The sequence below is a fragment of the Mustelus asterias genome, chromosome 16 (assembly GCF_964213995.1).
Source record: "Mustelus asterias chromosome 16, sMusAst1.hap1.1, whole genome shotgun sequence".
In the NCBI taxonomy this organism is placed as follows: Eukaryota; Metazoa; Chordata; class Chondrichthyes; order Carcharhiniformes; family Triakidae; genus Mustelus; species Mustelus asterias.
Window position 1 is genome coordinate 92,721,285 of NC_135816.1, and position 22,880 is coordinate 92,744,164.

At 43.5% G+C, this 22,880-nt stretch overlaps 1 protein-coding gene across 2 annotated transcripts; it reads left to right on the top strand.

The window, feature by feature from the left end:
• Positions 1-598: 598 nt before the first annotated feature.
• Positions 599-16,442, top strand: LOC144505541 (beta-1,3-galactosyl-O-glycosyl-glycoprotein beta-1,6-N-acetylglucosaminyltransferase 3-like). Of its 2 annotated transcripts, XR_013499820.1 has the most exons (4): positions 599-1,134; positions 3,360-4,425; positions 13,750-15,252; positions 16,205-16,442. XR_013499820.1 is itself a non-coding variant. In XM_078231670.1 (3 exons), exons 2-3 carry the CDS (start codon positions 3,652-3,654, stop codon positions 14,335-14,337), a joined length of 1,362 nt encoding a protein of 453 aa, XP_078087796.1. In that variant the 5' UTR covers positions 599-1,134; positions 3,360-3,651; the 3' UTR covers positions 14,338-16,442. The 2 variants fall into 2 exon arrangements, 1 of the variants encoding a protein (XP_078087796.1); XM_078231670.1 differs by having other exon boundaries at positions 13,750-16,442.
• The last annotated feature ends 6,438 nt before the right edge of the window (positions 16,443-22,880 follow it).

A 22,880-nucleotide genomic window follows, 5' to 3' on the forward strand; every position in this document is an offset into this window, starting at 1 on the left:
AAATTAGAAGTCCACCAAAGGGTCCATTATGTACTGTGATTTGGAGAAACTACTTCAATCAGAGGTTACTGAATCATTGGAATTCTCTAGGTGGTAATTTAGTATACCAACTATTATCAATAAATTTTGTACACCGAAGGATTAGGAAAATGGTGATAGGTTGAGAAAAAAACGAATTGATGAATTTAATATACTCTTATTAAAGGGGAAGCGGGGAAGTGGTGCAGTCTCCAGAGGTCATCAGACCTCCTTCCTTAAAATAGGACAATGCCTGCTTCTGAACTAAATAATTTTTACTTTTGTCATCAAATATCTAGCTATTGTGCAGGTAATCATAGAATCCCTATGGAAGCCATTCAGCTCATCGAGTCTGCACTGACTCTCCGACAGAACATCTTACCCAGGAACACCACCCTCCACCCTGTCGCCATAAACCCACGAATTTACCCTACTGATCCCCATTCTGGAGCACTACCGCGCAATTTAGCATGGTCAATCCACCTAACTTGCACATCTTTGGACTGTGGGAGGAAACCCACGCAGACACAGGGGGATGCGCAAACTGCACACGGAGATTCACCCAAGGTGGAATCGAACTGCGGCTCCCTGACGCTGTGAGGCTAACCACTGTGCGACCGTGCCGACCTAATGGCATTGAACAATGTTCAATTATGAGCTTGAATAGTTGTCTTAAAACGTACTCCAACAATATCACTGAGCTTCTGTTTACAAATCACAGCAGGAATCTTGGCGGATCTCTCTTATATCTTATAGGTCTTAAATTTGCAACGTGATTGCTCCTCTGGTTAATGTATGTGCGGGGTTAAAATGAGAAAATACGAACTGCTGGATAAGCACAGAATTACAACAAATCCGGTGCTTACTTTGCTGAACTGTTTATTCATTTTCGTAGCACTATTTATCGCATCGCTCTGTTCATTGTATTCTCTCGAGCAGTGTGACTGTCGGCGTTAAACTGGATTGTTCCAGGACTTGTTCGTTGAATGCATATCGTCGGAAGGGAAATATGTTGAGCCTTTCCAAAATAATCGGAAGCGACTAAGTTGCTCCCAGGAAAGGGCAGGGCAGGCGAAGGGACGGTGCTAAAGGGAATTGATGAAGCGGTGACGAGAGGTAAGGAAATCAACTCTAATTTCATTTTAGAGCTTTTGTTCCCCATAAGTTATTTAATTTCCAATTTATTTAATTCGGTGAGATGGTGTTAACATGTATTTTGTTCTCATTAAAGTGAACATTTTATAGTGTGTTTTGGCCCTAATTACATGATTTTTGCAGGTTTCCTGACACAATCAGAGACAGGCATTATTAAGGAGGATAGAACATAGAACAGTACAGCACAGAACAGGCCCTTCGGCCCACGATGTTTGTGCCGAGCTTTGTCTGAAACCCAGATCAAGCTATTTCCTCCCTATCATCCCGAAGTACTCCATGTGCCTATCCAATAGCTTCTTAAATGTTCCTAAAGTTTCGACTCCACTATCCCTGCAGGCAGTCCATTCCACACCCCAACCACTCTCTGAGTAAAAAACCTACCTCGGACATCCTTCCTATGTCTCCCACCATGAACCCTATAGTTATGCCCCCTAGTTACCGCTCCATTCACCCGAGGAAATAGTCTTTGAACGTTCACTCTATCTATCCCCCTCATCATCTTATAAACCTCTATCAAGTCTCCTCTCAACCTCCTCCGCTCCAAAGAGAAAAGCCCAAGTTCCCTCAACCTTTCCTCATAAGACCTACCCTCCAAACCAGGCAGCATCCTGGTAAATCTCCTTTGCACTCTTTCCAGTGTCTCCACATTCTTCTTGATGATCACAATGAGTCCCGGGCCGATACTTGCGAAGGGCTAACGCGGATTCAGTGCTAAAATATTGATATCACTACTCACCGTTGCTGTGTAATTATGTTTGTCAATTTCTATTCTAAAGGCTGAATTGATGGAAAGTGTACTGCAATAAATCCTAAAACGTCTGGACATGAGCCTGATCAAGAATATTGTCGACCAAAGTCTTAGAAATATTCAACCCCCTTTGCCTCTATCAATTTGAATACAATGAAATCGATCAGCAGCCAGACAGATAAAGAAGATAAACGCATTTGCACAAATCCGACTCGTTCACTCGAGAATTGTAGAATGAGAGAGCGCAGAAGCAGAGCAGCCATTTGGGCGTGTTTGGCGGTTCTTTGATGGAATTATCCGTCCACACTCGCAGTTCCACTCCCATCTCAAATCCCTGTACAGCCGTTTCATTCAAGTATTTATCCAATTCTGTTTGGGACGTTGCGGTTACACCTGTCTCGGGGAAACTTCCAGAAGCTGCATTCAAATCACTATGATTCCATCCAATAGTGCGCACATTTCAAAATGGACTTCATTGTTTTTTATCGTCTCCTGGGGTCGACGATATGTAACTGAAGTTAATTCTAAGCTCTATCTCCTATGCTTAACTTAAGCTCTCTTCATCTTGCCTTTATTCATAAAATCAGGGAGACATTTAAGTATGGAGGAGAGAAGAGAAATGTTGATGTAATCGGGGATAGTATAGTTAGGGGCATAGACACCGTTGTCTGTGACCAGGATCGAGAGTTCTGAAGATTCTGTTGCCTACCGAGTGCCAAGGTTCAGGATACCTCATCTGGGCTACAAAGGAACTTGAAGTGGGAGGGTAAAGATCCAGTTGTGATCCACCAACAACATAGGTAGAACACATAGATTGTCTGCTGAGGGAATATGAGTAACTAGGGGCTAAACTAAAAAGCGGAACCAAAAAGGTAATGATCTCCACATCTCAGAGCTATGACCTAATTGGCACAGGGTTAATAATATTTAAGAGGTAAATGCGTGGATCAAAGTTTGGTGTGGGAGAAATTGGTTCGAATTCATGGGACATTGGCACCAGTACTGAGGAAGGAGGGAGCCGTTCGGACGGGACGGCCTTCACCTGAATCATGTTGGGACCAGAGTCGTGACAAATCGCATAACTAGAGTTGATAGGGATTTAAACTAAATGAAAGTATGTAGGGGTGATGGGCGAGGGCAAGAAGTGAACGGTGTGTGGCATCAACCCACACAGTAAGCTCCTCCGTACCATTAACGTAGGGTTGGATTTTCCAGTCTTGGGGCGAGCGTAGCCGGAAAATGCAGTTCTGTGTTTCCATAATGTGGCTTGTGTCTTGCACAGATGCAATGCAGTAGTTGTTTTAAGCTAGTGCCATTTGCTTAGTAAAAAATGCCCTTTTCAAAATATTCGATAGGTATGAATATCCACCTTGAAGCAACACAAATTAATATTTGATGTCATATTTAATTTTATATCAATACTTATATTTTATAACAGCAGAGTCATAGGACTGGACACAAGAGCATTGGAACTGAGGACACGGCAGCAGGAGCCAGTAGGAATTGTCAAACAGGGTGGCCGGCTGAAAAACAATGAATGAACGCTTCCTTTCCGAGGCCCAGATATTCTGAATTCAAATCACCAAGTTGCTAAAAATTGGGATGGCATTCATTGAAAGCACTGAGTAAATTGGAGTTCACACGACCAACACATCTCTGTGTGCATCTGTGTGTTAATTATATCTGAAAACCGAGTACTGAATTACATTACAAAAGTGCACGAAAGAGCCATGAGCAAATTGCCTCGGTGTCTTTATGGGCAGATGAAACTCATATCAATCCTGACTGGACTTTCTGTGATTTTCTTTTATGGATATCTTTGTTGGAGAGGGAATGCGTTCGTAAACTTATGGAAACCAGTTACACTAAACTCAGATTCCTATGCGAAATATGAATCTCTAGACCTTGGAGAAAATAATTCGAGTTGCTGGAAGATATTAAGAGGTGACCCGGAAGCCATTGAAAAGGTTCATTTAAAGTCGATCACGAGAGGAAACAAACATAATTTCTTCAATGAAACCGATTATTTAGCAATGACCCGAGACTGCGACGATTTCGTTAAAACCCGCAAGTATATCACATTCCCCTTAAGTGCTGAGGAAAGAGACTTCCCTCTGGCCTATTCAATGGTGATTCATACCAACATTGAGATGTTTGAGAGGCTCCTAAGAAGCATTTATGCTCCACAGAATGTTTACTGTGTCCACGTGGATAGGAAATCTCCGAAGCCATTTCACTCAGCTGTCCAGGCCATCGCTTCCTGTTTTAGTAATGTCTTTGTTGCAAGAAAGTCAGAGTCGGTGATATATGCCTCATGGTCTCGAGTTCAGGCTGATCTGAACTGCATGGAAGAACTGTTGCAGAGCTCTGTCCCCTGGAGATATCTCATCAATGTTTGCGGACAAGATTTTCCAACCAAAACCAACAGGGAGATAGTCAACAGTCTCGTGGCCAAGAACGGCTCAAATATTATGGACTCGGTACCTCCACCAGAAAACAAAAAGGTAAATAGGTTAATTAAAATGATGTGTCCATCCTTCACTCTGGCTTTCCATCATTCATCCATCGCTCTCCCATTCTCCCTCCACTGTCATTCCCACTCTCGCTCGCTCAATCACTATCTCGCTCCATCCAATGCTATCTCCAACCTGTTTATCTGCATGACTGTAGTCAAATATAGCAAAAGGGACTTCAATATATAATTCAAATTGAGATGATCATATTCAGATTGCAATTACGTCACCTGGAGCAGCAGGTTTTAGAAACTATACTTGTGAGTCAACTATTGATTTGAATACCAGTTAGACCGCCTCAGGCTGAATGGGCGCTTGTTTAAACTCATTTTCTGTGGTCACAAAGTAAAAGGATGATTTCAAAGTTACCATATTATGCGTTCTCCTGCAAGTTCTGGATATCATCTGAACTTAAATTCCAATCATGTTCATTTGAGGGTTTAAGTATTTCGGCAATAGGAGATCGTTTGGTGAAGGAACAAGAAATGTTTAGTAAATTGTAGAATAACACCTATTAAATTCAGGGCTACACTTGACTAGTGCACTATGACTCTTCTTGCCATCGAACCCCGACAAAGTATCCCAAGAGTGCAGAACGAGCTCATTCAGCCCGGAGCCTGCACCGACTCTGCAGAAGGGCATCTTCCTCAGGCCCGCCACCTTCCCCCCTCCTATCCTGCCCTTCTTCACCTCTCTCTCCCCTCCTCCTCCTCCTCCCATTCCCCACTGCCCCTCCCTCCTTCTCCACCCCCTGGTCATCCTCCTCATTTCTCCTTTTTCTTTGACCATCGCAGACATCTATGACTCTCATGTTTTAATACCTTCCTTGCCCAATTGTTCAGGATGGGGACAGTATGCTGTCATGCCGCCATGCTTGAGACCCTGAGCTCATCTCTTAAAATCTGATTTAATTGGCAAAAAATCAGACGTGTATCAATAACCCGGTATTTTGTACAAATGTGAAGGTTGTCATTACTTCTCTGTGGTTACTTGGGATAAGTTACTTTATTTTTAAAGCAACGGATGGGACATGAAAATTACTTCTAACCGTAAAACTAAAAAAATGTTTACAAAGTACATATATATATAAACTTGACCTCCTCTTGGGAAATAACGAAGGGCAGGTGACAGAAGTGTTAGTGAGGGATCACTTTGGGACCAGTGACCATAATTCAATTAGTTCTAAGATAGCTATGGAGAATGATAGGCCTGGCCCAAAAGTTAATATTCTAAATTGGGGCAAGGCCAATTTTGATGGTATCAGGCAGGAACTTTCAAAAGTTAATTGGGGGAGTCTGTGGGAAGGAAAAGGGATGTCTGGTAAGTGGCATGCTTTCAAAAGTGTGTTAACCAGGGTTCAGGGGAAACACATTCCTCTTAGAGTGAAGGGCAAGGCTGGCAGAAATCAGGAACCCTGGATGACTTGGGATATTGAGGCCCTAGTCAAGAAGAAGAAAGAGGCAGCTGGGACCAAGTGAATCTCTTGAAGAGTATAGAGGGTGTCGGAGTAGAGTTAAGAGAGAAATCAGGAGGGCAAAAAGGGGACACAAAATTGTTTTGGCAGATAAGGCAAAGGAGAATCCAAAGAGTTTCTCCAAATATATAAAGGGCAAAGGAGTAACAAGGGAGAGAGTAGGGCCTCTTAAGGATCAACAAGGTAATCTATGTGTGGATCCACAAGAGATGGGTGAGGTTCTAAATGAATATTTCTCAGCAGTATTTACTGTTGAGAAAAGTATGGATGTTAGGGAACTGGAGGAAATAAATATTGGTGTCTTGAGGAGTGGACATATTACAGAGAAGGAGGTGCTGGAAGTCTTAAAGCGCATCAAGGTAGGTAAATCTGCGGGACCTGATGAGGTACATCACAGGATGTTGTGGGAGGCAAGGGAGGAAATTGCGGGTCCCCTAGCTGAGATATTTGAATCATTGATAGTCACGGGTGAGGTGCCAGAAGATTGGAGAGTGGCAAATGTTGTGCCTTTGTTTAAAAAGGGCTGCAGGGAAAAGCCTGGGAACTACAGGCAAGTGAGCCTCACATCTGTGGTGGGTAAATTGTTGGAAGGTATTTTGAGGGACAGGATCTACAGGCATTTAGAGATGCAAAGACTGATTAGGGACAGTCAGCATAGTTTTGTGAGTGGAAAATCATGTCTCACAAATTTGATTGAGTTTTTTGAAGGGGTAACCAAGAAGGTAGATGAGGGCAGCGCAGTTGATGGTGTCTACATGGACTTTAGCAAGGTCTTTGACAAGGTACCGCATGGTAGGTTGTTGCATGAAGTTAAATCCAGGGAGAGGTATCTAAATGGATACAAAATTAGCTTCTTGCCAGAAGCCAGAGGGTGGTTGTGGAGGGTTGTTTTTCAAACTAGAGGCCTGTGACCAGCGGTGTGCCTCAGGGATCAGTGCTGGGCCCACTGTTATTTGTCATTTATATTAATGATTTGGATGAGAATATAGGGGGCATGGTTAATAAGTTTGCAGCTGACAGCAAGGTTGGTGGCATGGTGGACAGTGAGGAAGGTTATCTCCAATTGCAGTGGGATCTTGATCAATTGGGCCAGTGGGCTGACGAATGAGAGATGGAGTTCAATTTAGACAAATGCAAGCTGATGCATTTTGGTAGATTGAACCAGGGCAGGACTTACTCAGTTAATGGTAGGGCGTTGGGGAGAGTTACAGAACAAAGAGATCAAGGGGTACATGTTCATAGCTCCTTGAAATTGGAGTCACGGGTGGACAGAGTGGTGAAGAAGGCATTCGACATGCTTGGTTTCATCGGTCAGAACATTGAATACAGGAGTTGGGACGTCTTGTTGAAGTTGTACAGGACATTGGTAAGGCCACACTTGGAATACTGTGTGCAATTCTGGTCATCCTATTATAGAAAGGATATTATTAAACTAGAAAGAGTTCAGAAAAGATTTACTAGGATGCTACTGGGACTTGCTGGATTGAGTTATAAGGAAAGGCTGAATAGACTGGGACTTTTTTCTCTGGAGTGTCGGAGGCTGAGGGGTGACCTTATAGAGGTCTATAAAATAATGGGGTGCATAGACAAGGTAGATAGTCAATATCTTTTCCCAAAGGTAGGGGAGTCTAAAGCTAGAGGGCATAGGTTTAAGGTGAGAGGGGAGAGATACAAAAGTGTCCAGAGGAGCAATTTTTTCACACAGAGGGTGGTGAATGTCTGGACCAAGCTGCCAGAGGTAGTAGTAGAGGCGGGTACAATTTTATCTTTTAAAAAGCATTTAGATAGTTTCATGGGTACGAGGGTATAGAGGAATATGGGCCAAATGCGGGCAATTGATATTGGTTGAGGGTTTTTTAAAAAAAAGGGCGGCTTGGACAAGTTGGGCCGAAGGGCCTGTTTCCATGCTGTAAATCTCAATGACTCTATGACTCTATAATGCAAAGTACTATATACAGAATATCAGTGGGAATAGTTTTTCTCTCTGTTTTTACTTGAGACAGGACATCATGCAATTTCTAATTGATCTACAGGGCATCATTAAAACAGACGCTTATCACTATATCTTTACTGAGACAACTGTTTTGCTGTCATATGTTGTTGTATCTGTCAGTGCTTGGTATAAGTGAATTAAACTCACAGAATGGTTTTCAAGACTTACAGATTTAATGAAATTACATAAATTCTACATTAAATACATATCAGTGCTTGAACGTGATTGATGTGCTAAACAATGCAATCAGGAAAATTCATGCGTTGGCACAGACTTGATGGGCCAAATGACCTCTTCTGCACTGTCGCACTCTGTGATTCTGTGATTCTGTGATTCAATGCAGTCAGCTGACATACATTGAAGTTTAAACGAAACACAGAGTTAGAAAAGCTAATTGAAGAACAATGCTCAACTTTCGAAATCAAAGATAGTTACAGAGCGTGAAATAAAGTGACATTCTTCGAACATCACAAGTTATAGAACATAGAACATAGAACAGTACAGCACAGAACAGGCCCTTCGGCCCACGATGTTGTGCCGAGCTTTCTGAAACCAAGATCAAGCTATCCCACTCCCTATCATCCTGGTGTGCTCCATGTGCCTATCCAATAACCGCTTAAATGTTCCTAAAGTGTCTGACTCCACTATCACTGCAGGCAGTCCATTCCACACCCCAACCACTCTCTGCATAGAGAACCTACCTCTGACATCCTTCCTGTATCTCCCACCATGAACCCTATAGTTATGCCCCCTCGTAATAGCTCCATCCACCTGAGGAAATAGTCTTTGAACGTTCACTCTATCTATCCCCTTCATCATTTTATAAACCTCTATTAAGTCTCCGCTCAGCCTCCTCCGCTCCAGAGAGAACAGCCCTAGCTCCCTCAACCTTTCCTCATAAGACCTACCCTCCAAACAAGGCAGCATCCTGGTAAATCTCCTCTGCACTCTTTCCAGCGCTTCCACATCCTTCTTATAGTGAGGTGACCAGAACTACACACAATATTCCAAATGTGGTCTCACCAAGGTCCTGTACAGTTGCAGCATAACCCCACGGCTCTTAAACTCCAACCCCCTTTTAATAAAAGCTAACACACTATAGGCCTCCTTCACAGCTCTATCCACTTGAGTGGCAACCTTTAGAGATCTGTGGATATGAACCCCAAGATCTCTCTGTTCCTTCACAGTCTTCAGAACCCTACCTTTGACCCTGTAATCCACATTTAAATTAGTCCTACCAAAATGAATCACCTCACATTTATCAGGGTTAAACTCCATTTGCCATTTTTCAGCCCAGCTTTGCATCCTATCTATGTCTCTTTGCAGCCTACAACAGCCCTCCACCTCATCCACTACTCCTCCAATCTTGGTGTCATCAGCAAATTTACTGATCCACCCTGCAGCCCCCTCCTCTAAGTCATTAATAAAAATCACAAAGAGCAGAGGACCAAGCACTGATCCCTGCGGCACTCCGCTAGCAACCTGCCTCCAATCCGAAAATTTTCCATCCACCACCACCCTCTGTCTTCGTTCAGACAGCCAGTTACCTATCCAATCGGCCAATTTTCCCTCTATCCCACACCTCCTCACTTTCATCATAAGCCGACCATGGGGGACCTTATCAAACGCCTTACTAAAATCCATGTATATGACATCAACTGCCCTACCTTCATCAACACACTTAGTTACCTCCTCAAAAAATTATATCAAATTTGTGAGGCACGACTTGCCCTTCACGAATCCGTGCTGACTATCCCGGATTAATCCGCATCTTTCTAAATGGTCGTAAATCCCATCTCTAAGGACATTTTCCATCAATTTACCAACCACCGAAGTAAGACTAACCGGTCTATAATTACCAGGGTCATTTCTATTCCCTTTCTTAAACAGAGGAACAACATTCACCATTCTCCAGTCCTCTGGCACCATCCCCGTGGACAGCGAGGACCCAAAGATCAAAGCCAAAGGCTCTGCAATCTCATCCCTTGCCTCCCAAAGAATCCTAGGATACATTTCATCAGGCCCAGGGGACTTATCGACCTTCAGTTTATTCAAAACTGCCAGGACATCCTCCCTCCGAACATCTATTTCCTCCAGCCTATTAGTCTGTAACACCTTCTCTTCCTCAAAAACATGGCCCCTCTCCTTGGTGAACACTGAAGAAAAGTATTCATTCATCACCTCGCCTATCTCTACAGACTCCATACACAAGCTCCCACTACTGTCCTTGACTGGCCCTAACCTCACCCTTGTCATTCTTTTATTCCTCACATAAGAGTAAAAAGCCTTGGGGTTTTCCTTGATCCGACCCGCCAAGGACTTCTCATGTCCCCTCCTCGCTCTCCTAAGCCCCTTTTTCAGCTCATTCCTTGCTAACTTGTAACCCTCAATCGAGCCATCTGAACCTTGTTTCCTCATCCCTACATAAGCTTCCCTCTTCCTTTTCACAAGACATTCCACCTCTTTCGTGTACCATGGTTCCCTCACTCGGCCATTTCCTCCCTGCCTGACAGGGACATACCTATCAAGGACATCCAGTATTTGTTCCTTGCAAAAGTTCCACTTTTCATTAGTTCCTTTCTCTGACAGTTTCTGTTCCCAACTTATGCCCCCTAATTCTTGCCTAATCGCATCATAATTACCTCTCCCCCAATTGTATACCTTGCCCTGCTGTACGGCCCTATCCCTCTCCATTGCAATAACAAAAGACACCGAATTGTGGTCACTATCTCCAAAGTGCTCTCCCACAACCAAATCTAACACTTGGCCCGGTTCAATTCCCAGTACCAAATCCAATGTGGCCTCACCTCTTGTCGGCCTATCCACATATTGTGTCAGGAAACCCTCCTGCACACACTGCACAAAAACTGCCCCATCCGAACTATTTGACCTACAAAGGTTCCAATCAATATTTGGCAAGTTAAAGTCCCCCATGACAACTACCCTGTGACCCCCACACATATCCATAATTTGCTTAGCAATTTCTTCCTCCACATCTCTATTACTATTTGGGGGCCTATAGTAAACTCCTAACAACGTGACCACTGCTTTCCTATTCCTAACCTCAGCCCATATTACCTCAGTGTGCAGATCCTCCTCGAAGTGCCTTTCCACAGCCGTTAAACTATCCTTGATTAACAATGCCACTCCTCCACCTCTTTTACCAGCTTCCCTCCACTTAGTGAAACATCTATACCCCGGAACGTCCAACAACCATTCCTGTCCTTGTTCTACCCACGTCTCCGTAATGGCCACAACATCGTAGTCCCAAGTACCAATCCACGCCCCAAGTTCATCTACCTTATTCCGGATGCTCCTTGCATTGAAGTAGACACACTTCAACCCACCTTCCTGTCTACCGGTACCCACCCTTGACCCTGATACCTTCCCCAATACCTCACCACCCTCACTGACTTCTGGACTACAACTCCTTTTCCCACTCCGCTGACTTATTAGTTTAAACCCCCCTGAAGAGCCGTAACAAATTTCCCTCCTAGGATATTGGTGCCCCTCTGGTTCAGGTGCACCCCATCCTGTTTGTACAGGTCCCACCTTCCCCAGAATGTGTTCCAATTATCCACGTATCTGAAACCCTCCCTCCTACACCATCCCTGCAACCACATGTTTAACTGCACTCTCTCCCTGTTCCTCAACTCGCTATCACGTGGCACCGGCAATGTACCAGAGATGACCACATGTTTTGTCTTGGCTCTCAGCTCCCAGCCCAGCTCCAGAAATTCCTGCTTTAAATCCCCGTCCATTCTCTTACCTATGTCATTGGTACCAATGTGTACCACGACTTGTGACTGTTTCCCCTCCCCCTTCAGAATCCGGAAAACACGGTCTGAGACGTCACGGAACTTGGCATCCGGTAGGCAACATACCATCCGTGAGTCTCTTTTGCTGCCACAGAACCTGCTACCTATCCCTCTACTAACGAGTCCCCAATAACTATTGCCCTCCCGCTCTGCCCCTTACCCTCCCGAGCCACAGAGACGGACACAGTGCTGGAGATCCTCTCACTGCGGCTCACCACTGGTATGTCATCCCCCTCAACCGTATCCAAAGTGGAATACTTGTTGCTAAGGTGAACGACCACAGGGGATCCCTGCACTGACTGCTTCCTCCCAGCCCCTCTCACCGTCACCCATCTGTTTTCATTCCTCGGAGTAACCGTATCCCTAAAGCTTCTGTCTATGGCCACCTCTGCGTCCCTAATGATCCTAAGTTCATCCAACTCCAGCTCCAGTTCCCTAACATGGTTTTGGAGGAGCTGCAGATGGGTGCACTTCCCACAGGTGTAATCAGCAGGGACACTGTCGTCGTCCCTCACCTCAAACATAGTGCAAGAGGAACATAGCACTGCCTGCACACCCATCCCCTTTAGGTACCTTGCCAGTACCAGGTAGAAACAGCAAAAATGAATTAAACTCACCCCTGCTCGCCCTTTCTGCCTAAGCCCTGTGAGCCAAAGCCTTATAGCTCACACTCTGCTTCCCACTCACTCCACAGCCCGCTCCCGACGCTGCCCGCTGTATACTGCAGCCTACCTTTTATACTTCACGCGCTTAAAAAACCCTTCCCAGACTCCTTAGCAGCCCACTTCCAGTTTTCACTTTAAACTTAAAATACTACTGCTAAAGTAAAGGCCAAAAAAACACCCACGAGCTGACTAATTAAATAAATAAACAATTCAATTAATCTCTCACCAGCACTGCTGCCTCCAATCACTCCCTCTCAGCTTGCTCCAGTGGAACAATGAGGGGGAACCTCCCAGGTAACTGACTTTTAAAGTTAAAATAAAAACCCTTCCCAGACTCCTTAGCAGCCCACTTCCAGTTTTCACTTTAAACTTAAAATAATACTGCTAAAGTAAAGGCCAAAAAAACACACACTAGCTGACTAATTAAATAAATAAACAATTCAATTAATCTCTCACCAGCACTGCTGCCTCCAATCCCTCCCTCTCAGCTTGCTCCAGTGGAACAAAGTTACATAGCACTAATTTAATATACAAGGCTGGGATGCTGTAATACTCGTTTTTCTTGAATTTAGAGAATGGTGCTGATATTTTAATTGCTAAGAAGGTGGCTATTTCCGTACCAGTAGTAGTTCAACTTTTACATTTCATATCATTACCTGAAGCTGTTTGTCCCTTTTCAGTTTTGAGACCGATGCTCAGATCAGGTCATGTAATGAGCTTGTGTCCCAGAACTCAGTATAAAGCCATGTTGGGTTGACATACTTCGATTGTGTGTAAACTAAACTAAAACTAAACACTCATCGTCAATTTGCCTACATCTGAAGGAGACAGAAGGCCTACCAAGTGAGCATTTACGTTCATCTGGACCTGAGTCATTAACTCTGGTTCTCTCCACAGATGCTGCCTGTCCTGCTGGATCTTTGCAGCATTGTTAAAAAAAATCACCTTCCAAACATCAACAGTTTTCTGTTTTTGAACATTTAACTTGTACTGCCTTGTTTTCTTTTAAATCCCTCTCACGCTTTGTTTTGAAATGTCTTTGTTACTCAGTTTATTTTAAGCCATTTGTGGAATTGCAAAGTTTGTGGGCGATGGGATCAATTCTAAAGAGCAATTCTGAGGTCAATTCCTGATGTCATCTTTACCATTGTCCTTAAACAAGTCATTGATAACAATGCAGGGTTTGTTATTTCAAATGTTTCTTTTAAAACTCAGGGCATAAAAAATTGCAAAATGTTTGTGTCCAAATATAGTGGCTATAATTTCATGTAATTCAAGTTTTAATTGTTTTAATTCTGAAATCGTAGAAAAAGATGAAGGCTGATTTGGAAAATTAGAATCTTTTCTCTTTGTATTGTCCATCAGAGACGATGGAAATTGCATCATGATGTCCATCAGGATGTTGTCATGACAGATCAGGAGAAGAGTCCCCCACCCATACGCATTCCCATGTTTGTGGGGGGTGCATACATTCTTGTCACTAAAGAATTTGTGAGGAACCTGTTCGTGAATCGTGAAATCCAGGCGTTTTTCAAGTGGTCGGAGGACACCTACAGCCCCGACGAACACATCTGGGCAACCCTGAATAGAATGCCCGAGACACCCGGCTACTCTGGATGTCTCCCGACAACAGATACTCCAGGGCACGACAACAATGACCCCATTGTTACCCGAACGGTGAAGTGGTCTTTTAAGGCTGGTGATGTCGCAAAAGGAGCCCCATACCCGCCTTGCACTGGGACGTACCGCCACCTACTCTGTGTTTATGGGTCTGGAGATTTACATTGGGTTGTCCAACAGGAACCTTTTTTCGCCAACAAGTTTGATCCGCAAGTGGACAACACAGCTGTGCAATGCATGGAGGAATATGTCCGATCCAGAGCCATTCATAGAAGAGGATTACAGACAGTAATGGATGTAACTAGATCAGAGACAGAAAGCGAGACTGTATAACAAGTATATCAAACATATTAAGCATATCATAATCACTGAATAACTAACTGATGGAATAATTCGCAGCTGAAAAGAAAAGTGGTGGAAAAGTGTAAGATTTACTAGATGAATAGGCTTGTAATACGGACTGTATAAATGGAACTTTTTTGTGCGGGAGTCAGAATCAGAATGGACAAAGCAGCAGAGGAGAATCCCGTGCAGTCCACAAATCGCTGAATAAAGGGAGGGTGAGCGAAGAAAGTTACCAGGAATTTAATTGAAAAATTATTAACTGTCCCTGTCCAGAGGATATGACGGGCTGCCATATGAGCAAAGATGAAAGAGGTTGGGTCTATATTCAGAAGAATAAGAGATGATATGATTGAAACATTCAAAAGGGTTAGACAGGGTAAATGTTGGGTGGATGTTTCCACTTACGAGAGAGTGTAGGACCAGAGGGCCAGTCACAGAATAAGTGGCTGCTCATTTCAGACGGATTGGAGGAAGAATTCTTCTCTCAAGAGCATACAATCATAAGACATAGAAGCAGAATTAGGCCACTTGGCCCATCGAGTCTGCTCTGCCATTCAATCATGGCTGATTTTTTTTTCTCATCCCCATTCTCCTGCCTCTTCCCCATAATCCCTTATCCCCTTATCAATCAAGAACCTATCTGTCTCTATCTTAAAGGCAGCCAATGACCTGGCCTCCACAGCCTTCTGCAGCAAAAGGTTCCGCAGATTCACCACTCTCTGGCTCATTTCTGTTTTAAAGGATCATCCCTTTAGCCTGAGGCTGTGCCCTCTGGTTCTAGTTTTTCCTACTCGTGAAAACATCCTCTCCACATCCACTCTATCCAGGCCTCGCAGTATCCTGCAAGTTTCAATAAGATCCCCCCCCCTCATCCTTCTAAACTCCAACGAGTACAGACCCAGAGTACTCAACCGTTCCTAATACGAAAGCTCTTCATTCCAGGGATCATTCTTGTGAATCTCCTCTGCACCCTTTCCAAGGCCACTACATCCTTCCGTAGATATGGGGTCCAAAGCTGCTGACAATATTCCAAATGGAGTAGTCAAAGAATGGTGAATCTTATTACTTACCCTTAACTTCTAGATTAGATTACCCTGCAATCCCCCATTAGATTAAATAATCATTTGCTGCATCCACCTTACGAAATCCATTTTTGACTTTTAACATTTCCATCTGATTTACCATCATTCAGTTGAACCCAAGACAGTTGTGATTCCTTTGGTTGTGTGAACAATAACGTTAGTGATCTTTGTACCTGGCACTCAAATTTATTTCCTCCATCATCACTTAGTCTGTCATAATTGAGAATTCCTTCCCTTGTTCTTCAATCCAGATGGATGAATGTAGGTAGATCAGGATAGTCAATTTTAGCTTTAAAACCTATCACATACATGCTGCATTCACTGTTAAAAGTAGCAAGATCAAGGGATTCATTTTAAGCTCTATCATGAGGCTTCCTGCCACATGTTCTGTGACTTTGCTTCCTAATTATATGTTGATTTCGAATTGAAGGCCAGTCATGAAACAAGTGAGTATTAAGTAACACAACTTTATTAAGTTATAGTAAGGGAATCAATGTAATATATAATTGCGATTGAAAAAAATGGATTTGTGATTTTAAAATGAGAACACTATGAACATAAATGTTTCTAAAAAATTTAGACCCGACAAAGATTGCTTATACTAGTATTTTTATTTCGAATTACTGCGGGTGCTGGAATGTGAATGAAATGAAAATTTCAGCAGGTCTGGCAGCATCTGTAAAGAGAGAAAAGAACTGACATTTCGAGTCCAGATGACCCTTTGTCAAACCTGTGAAACGTCAGCTCTTTTCTCTCCTTACAGACGCTGCCAGACCTGCTGAGATTTTTCCAGCGTTTTCTTTTTTGGTTTTTATTTCGAATGTTGATAAGCTACATTATATTCTGTCAAATTGTAGCTGAAGGAAAGGGGCATTTTTCAATCTGGTCAGCGAATGATGGTCAAGATTGCTCTTTTCAGTACTTTTACTTTAAGTTCCGGTGACCGTGGTGTGATTATTGAACATGAACAAAAGTTAAATTATGGACAATAAAACTATACATGAAACTATGAATAGTGACAATATGAAGGTCGATCTCACTGATTTCTCTGGTTATACATTCAGCAAATAGAGCACCAATTTCCATAACAAAGTCATTTGAACCTCAGGTAGAGTTCCAATAGTATCATTCCAAATGCAGAAGAAGACCATTCGGTCCATCACATCAACACTGACTATCTGACAGACGATTTTACCCAGGCCCATCCCCTGCCCCATCTCCATAACCTGGTGCATTTACCAGGGTTAATCCACATACGCTCTGTGTCTTTGGACGTTTAGGAACAATTTAGCATGACCAATCCATCTAACCTGTGCATCTTTGCACTGTGGGAGGTGAAAGTGATTATTTTACATTTCCCTTGGGTTTTAGACAGCACACAGGCACTGGCAGAGTTAACGGTAAAGAGTTAAATGGTAACTTGCACACACATAGATGCAGTAAGAGAATCAAAACAAATAATGAGATTTTAAAACATTTCAGCAGATATTCTAAATGCATTTCAAGTGTGTTACTGTGACTGCACACTTTGGCCAATTAAAGTTACTGAAAAGCATGATGGGAAAGGTAAAAAGTTTAGGGCCTAACCTGGTAACCCATTAGCGAGCAGAACTCATATCTGGAAGATCCTTTTGAGGGAACATATTTTAAGACCATAAGACCATAAGACATAGGAGCGGAAGTAAGGCCATTCGGCCCATCGAGTCCACTCCACCATTCAATCATGGTTGATTTCAACTCCATTTACCCGCTCTCTCCCCATAGCCCTTAATTCCTCGAGAAATCAAGAATTTATCAATTTCTGTCTTGAAGACGCTCAACGTCTCGGCCTCCACAGCCCTCTGTGGCAATGAATTCCACAGACCCACCACTCTCTGGCTGAAGAAATTTCTCCTCATCTCTGTTCTAAAGTGACTCCCTTTTATTCTAAGGCTGTGCCCCCGCGTCCTAGTCTCCCCTGTTAATGGAAACAACTTCCCTACGTCCATCCTATCTAAGCCGTTCATTATCTTGTAAGTTTCTATCAGATCTCCCCTCAACCTCCTAAACTCCAATGAATATAATCCCACGATCCTCAGACGTTCATCGTATGTCAGGCCTACCATTCCTGGGATCATCCGTGTGAATCTCCGCTGGACCCGCTCCAGTGCCAGTATGTCCTTCCTGAGGTGTGGGGCCCAAAATTGCTCACAGTACTCCAACTGCAACGTAATGAATCACTGCAGTACTCCAACTGCAACGTAATTGCTCACAGTACTCCAACTGCAACGTAATGAATCGCTCCAGTTATACAATAGATATTTTGCCACGTAATGAATAGGCCCAGACACAGAATAGATATGTCCCTGTACGCAGGAACACATGCCCATTCAGCTTGGCAGTGAGCCGGTGGGAACATCCACTTTGACCTTTATGATGGTGTCAACTGTAACGAGGCAACAGGGAAGTAGCTTTAACCAGGAAGGGAGTTACGTCTGGTTTTTAATGGAGTGTTGCCGCGCTGATTCAGAAATCCAGGGACGGAATCCAGGTCTGGTCCGACTCAGCAGAGCTTAAAGAAGCCATGCGCTTTGGACGTAAGACTAGAAAAAACTGAAGGGAGACATTTGCTCTCGGCATCTGTGGTAGAGTTTTAAGTCTTAGTTTTTGAAGAATCATAGAATCCCTGCAGTGCAGACGGAGGCCATTCGGCCCATCGAGTCCGCGACGACCACAATCCCACCCAGGCTTCACTCCCGTAACCCCACATATTTACCCTGCTAATCCCGACACTAGAGTCAAGTTATTATGGTCAATCAACCTAACCCACACATCTTGAGACTATGGGAGGAAATCGGACCACCCGGAGAAAACCCACGCAGACACGGGGGAAATGTGCAGACTCCACAGAGACAGTGACCCGAGGCCGGAATTGAACCCGGGTCCCTGGCGCTGTGAGGCAGCAGTGCCGCCCTTGACGGAAGTCTGATTGACAAATCCCAGTGAGAGAGTGACGGATTACATTTTGTTATTTTTAATTGGGAATTATTGTGAGCAGGGGCTGGAGGCTTTAATCTATAGTATCCCGGAACAATCTTTTAAAAATCGTTAATATTGGATTGGGAATCAAAATTGATAACTAAACCATTAATTGTAACCGGACAGAATAAAGAAATAAAGAGGAATTGCATAGACTGTCGCGCCACCTGGTGGGGAAAATAAAGTATGGCGGACAGTGGGGGCGGGGCGGGGTGGGGGGCGGCGAGACGATTCACTTATTCAAGCGGTGGTCACAGAAAGTAGTAACTTATTCAAAAAAAATAGAGAAGGAGGTACAATTCAGACGCTTCAGAGTCAGAACATAAATCATATTGGTTGGTCAGTCTAAACACAAAAGTGAAATGGCCGCTGTAATCTTGATGTGGAGATGCCGGCGTTGGACTGGGGTAAACACAGTAAGAAGTTTAACAACACCAGGTTAAAGTCCAACAGGTTTATTTGGTAGCAAAAGCCACACAAGCTTTCGAAGCTCTAAGCCCCTTCTTCAGGTGAGTGGGAATTCTGTTCACAAACAGAGTTTATAAAGACACAGACTCAATTTACATGAATAATGGTTGGAATGCGAATACTTACAACTAATCAAGTCTTTAAGAAACAAAACAATGGGAGTGGAGAGAGCATCAAGACAGGCTAAAAAGATGTGTATTGTCTCCAGACAAGACAGCCAGTGAAACTCTGCAGGTCCACGCAACTGTGGGCGTTACAAATAGTGTGACATGAACCCAATATCCCGGTTGAGGCCGTCCGCGTGTGTGCGGAACTTGGCTATCAGTTTCTGCTCAGCGACTCTGCGCTGTCGTGTGTCGCGAAGGCCGCCTTGGAGAACGCTTACCCGAATATCAGAGGCCGAATGCCCGTGACCGCTGAAGTGCTCCCCAACAGGAAGAGAACAGTCTTGCCTGGTGATTGTCGAGCGGTGTTCATTCATCCGTTGTCGCAGCGTCTGCATAGTTTCCCCAATGTACCATGCCTCGGGACATCCTTTCTTGCAGCGTATCAGGTCGACAACGTTGGCCGAGTTGCAAGAGTAGGTACCTGGTGCCTGTAGGTATCTGTAATCTTAACAGGCATAATGCATAACCGCCTTCAGAAAGAAACAGTAGATAAGCAGTTTGCCCCAGTGAAAACTTCCGAGGAAGAGCCTAAAGTTGGACCTGCGGAGGTCAGTAACATTAAGGTTGTATCCACAACTCCCAGATGATTCAGATGAGAAAGACGAAGTTACGGAAGAGCCCCCGAGACACGTAACAGAGGAAGATAGAAATCCCCTCTGAAGGAGAAATTGGCATCGCGCATTAAATTGGCACCAGTACATACTATAATATGAAGTCTCATAACACCAGGTTAATGATGCGGCATCATGCCACATGCATCATGCATCACGATGTGCCTAACTAGGCAGTACCCTCAGGTTTGGGCAAAACGCAAAGAGGATTGTGGGTATATGGATGTCCCTCCAATAACAATTACAGGGAATGTTCACCCTCCACACAGACAATATCCTCTCAAAGCAAAGGCAATCAATGCAGTGAAAAACATTGTTGTAGAGTTATAACAACAGTAGGTAGTAACCAAAACATCTTCTAGATCCAATTCACCAGTTTTGACACTAAACGAGAGTTATTAATTAACAATAGATTTGCAGCGCTAAATTGATACGGAACTCGAGAGCACCCTCTTGTAGCAAATCCAGCTAGCATTTTAAACACCATTGGAATAGAACAGGCAATATTCACAGTGCTGGACATAGCTAATGCTTTTTCGTCAATCCCTGTAGCCAAAAAAACATCAGTACAAGTTTGCATTTACAGCAATACACCTGGACTCGCTTGCCACAAGGATTCCATAACAGTCCAACCATCTTCCACAAGTATATGGCCCAGATAGTGGGAACCCTGGACTGTGCATGTCGCACCATTTTTCAATACGTGGAAGATATTTTGATTGCATCAGAAAACACAATAGCACATTGTCTAACTGTCCACAGAGTGATCCAAACAGTTTAAGAATCAGGTCTGAAGCTAAATCCCAGCAAAGTTCCACTCGGACAGAAAGAGGTGACATATTTGGGACATATCACAAGATAAGAAAGAAATTCCAGAAGATAGAAAGAAAGCTATGCTTTGTCTACAAAGACAACACTCCATAAATGGAGTGAGACGAGCATTGGGATTTTTCAATTACTGCAGGAATTTTATGGAAGATTATATAGTTTTTGTTAAATCATTACAGGATCTGGCTAAAGGAGGAAGAGCCAATAGTGATAGAATTGAATGGGGACAGAAAGAAGCATAGAATTTCTCTGATTTAAAAGAAGCCATGGTAAGGGCACCAGCATTAGGGTTGCCAAACCCCACTAAACCATTTCACATTTTCTGTCAAGAAAATGATGGACTGCAAGCTGCAGTAGTGACACAACGGCATGGAAACAAATTAAGGTGAGTGGGATATTACACAGCCCAGTTAGATTCCGTAGCAAGCAGTATGCATCAATGTGTAAGTGAACTAGCGTGCACCTCCTGGGCAATGGAAGTATCAGAAACACTCACCTTGATGGGAAAGATAATCCTCCACAGTCCTCACACAATTGTCCAGGTTTTAGAAGCTGGAAGATTAAAATGGGTTTATGATGGTAGACGTACAAAATGGGAAGTAAATCTTTTGCCAGGAGATAAATATGTAGAAATCAGCAGGGATGTCAGAAAAAAATCCTGCAGGAGAATTTATAATACAGGGAACAGAACATGAATGTGTAGCAGAAGCAGCTGAGAAAGAAAGTAAAGGCCTAGCAGGAGAACCACTCACAGGCGAAGGGGTAGTTAATCTGTATGCTGATGGGGCTGGAAGATATGTTGAACGTGGGCATGGGCAGTGGTAAATGAGGAAGGAACACGGATTAATGGGGATGAAATCCTAGGGAGCAATTCAGCACAGGTATCCGAGCTGCTAGCTTCAACCAAAGCTTTAGAATGGGGTGAAAGGAAAAGAGTAACTGTTTGCAACAACAGTTTATATGTTTTTGGGGTGGTCCATGACCATATGACAGCTTGGGACAGACGTGGTTTAATCACTTCCATCAGTGGTCATGTCCAACATGAGCATTTAATCAGAAATTTAGTTCAAGCAGCTCATAGTCCCTGAGAGGCATTTATAATAAAAGAGCTGTCACGCAAGAAGATTAGGGTGGAGTTTGGAGAGGAAAGGGAAAGCAAAACAAAATACCTTATTACAGATATGTCATAGATTAGCTCAGACAGGACGGGGCAGAATAGTCATCTTAATTGAGAAATAAATGCTGGTGGTGGAAAGGAATGGTAGAAGTGACAGCCAAATTCTGTAGGAAATGCATTCAGTGTGCACAAGGAGAACCAGGTCACCACTATAAAATTAAGATGGGAAACCAGCCAAGACTCAAAGGACCATGGGAATATTTGCAAATGGATTTTACAGGGCCACTGCTTAGAGTAGAAGGGGAAACATCACTCGATGGGTTGAAGCCTTTCCATGTAGAGAAGCCTCAGCTAAAATTGTCGCTATGATCTTGGCAAATGAGATAATACCGAGGGAGGGAATACCTCTTCAGTTAGACTCAGATCAGGGAACTCACTTCCCAGGAAGAGTGTTAAGAGAAGTTTGTAGGATGTTAGGGATAAGACAGAAATTTCACATACCATACAACCCACGGAATTCAGGAATGGTAGAACGAACGAACAGAACACTGGAAAGTAGCTTAGCCAAAGCCATGAAGGAAACAGCTACAGGCTTTGCCTGCAATCGTGTTACGACTGAGAGCTACTCCTTCCCGAGGAACATGGGGTTGACACCTTTTGAACTGATAACTGGTAGAGCAATGCAACTTCCAGAAGTTATGATAACGGGAGGAGGAGAGTTCGTGGTAGGCCGAGAAGAAGTGTTTAACTGTATCAGGGATTTAGTAGACTGTCTACTTTCTCTGAAACAACAGGTAATCAATCAACAACAACGCAGAGACTGGATAATATTGGCAGAGGAGAACCCTCCGAAATTATCTACGCCTGGAGATAAGGTAATTTTGACACTCATGACTGACAAGAAAGGGCCAGGAGTCAGATGGGAGGGTCATTTTAGACTAGTAGACACAGGATAGACATGCACCCTGATAGATGAAAAGTATGGTATGCGATGGAGATACGGGACACAGTTAAAACCATATCCCAATGAGCAGCACAATAATGATGAGATTGACCCGTGATGGATAATTTTGTAAGAGAGGAAATCATCGTGGTTTTTATAGCTGCATTACTGATATATGGGATAATTCAGATTTGTAAATAGATATCAGATTAGATAAGATGATAGTAGAAGAGAATATTGACAGAGAGAAAATGTGAATAATTTACTTTGTTGATTTTATAAGATGCTACCTAAGGA

Excerpts from the sequence above, each read along its gene's own strand:
- LOC144505541 (XM_078231670.1), top strand. The coding sequence starts at position 3,652 with ATGAGCAAATTGCCTCGGTGTCTTTATGGGCAGATGAAACTCATATCA. Across the intron at positions 4,426-13,749 it reads CTCCACCAGAAAACAAAAAG|AGACGATGGAAATTGCATCA; the intron begins GTAAATAGGTTA and ends ATTGTCCATCAG.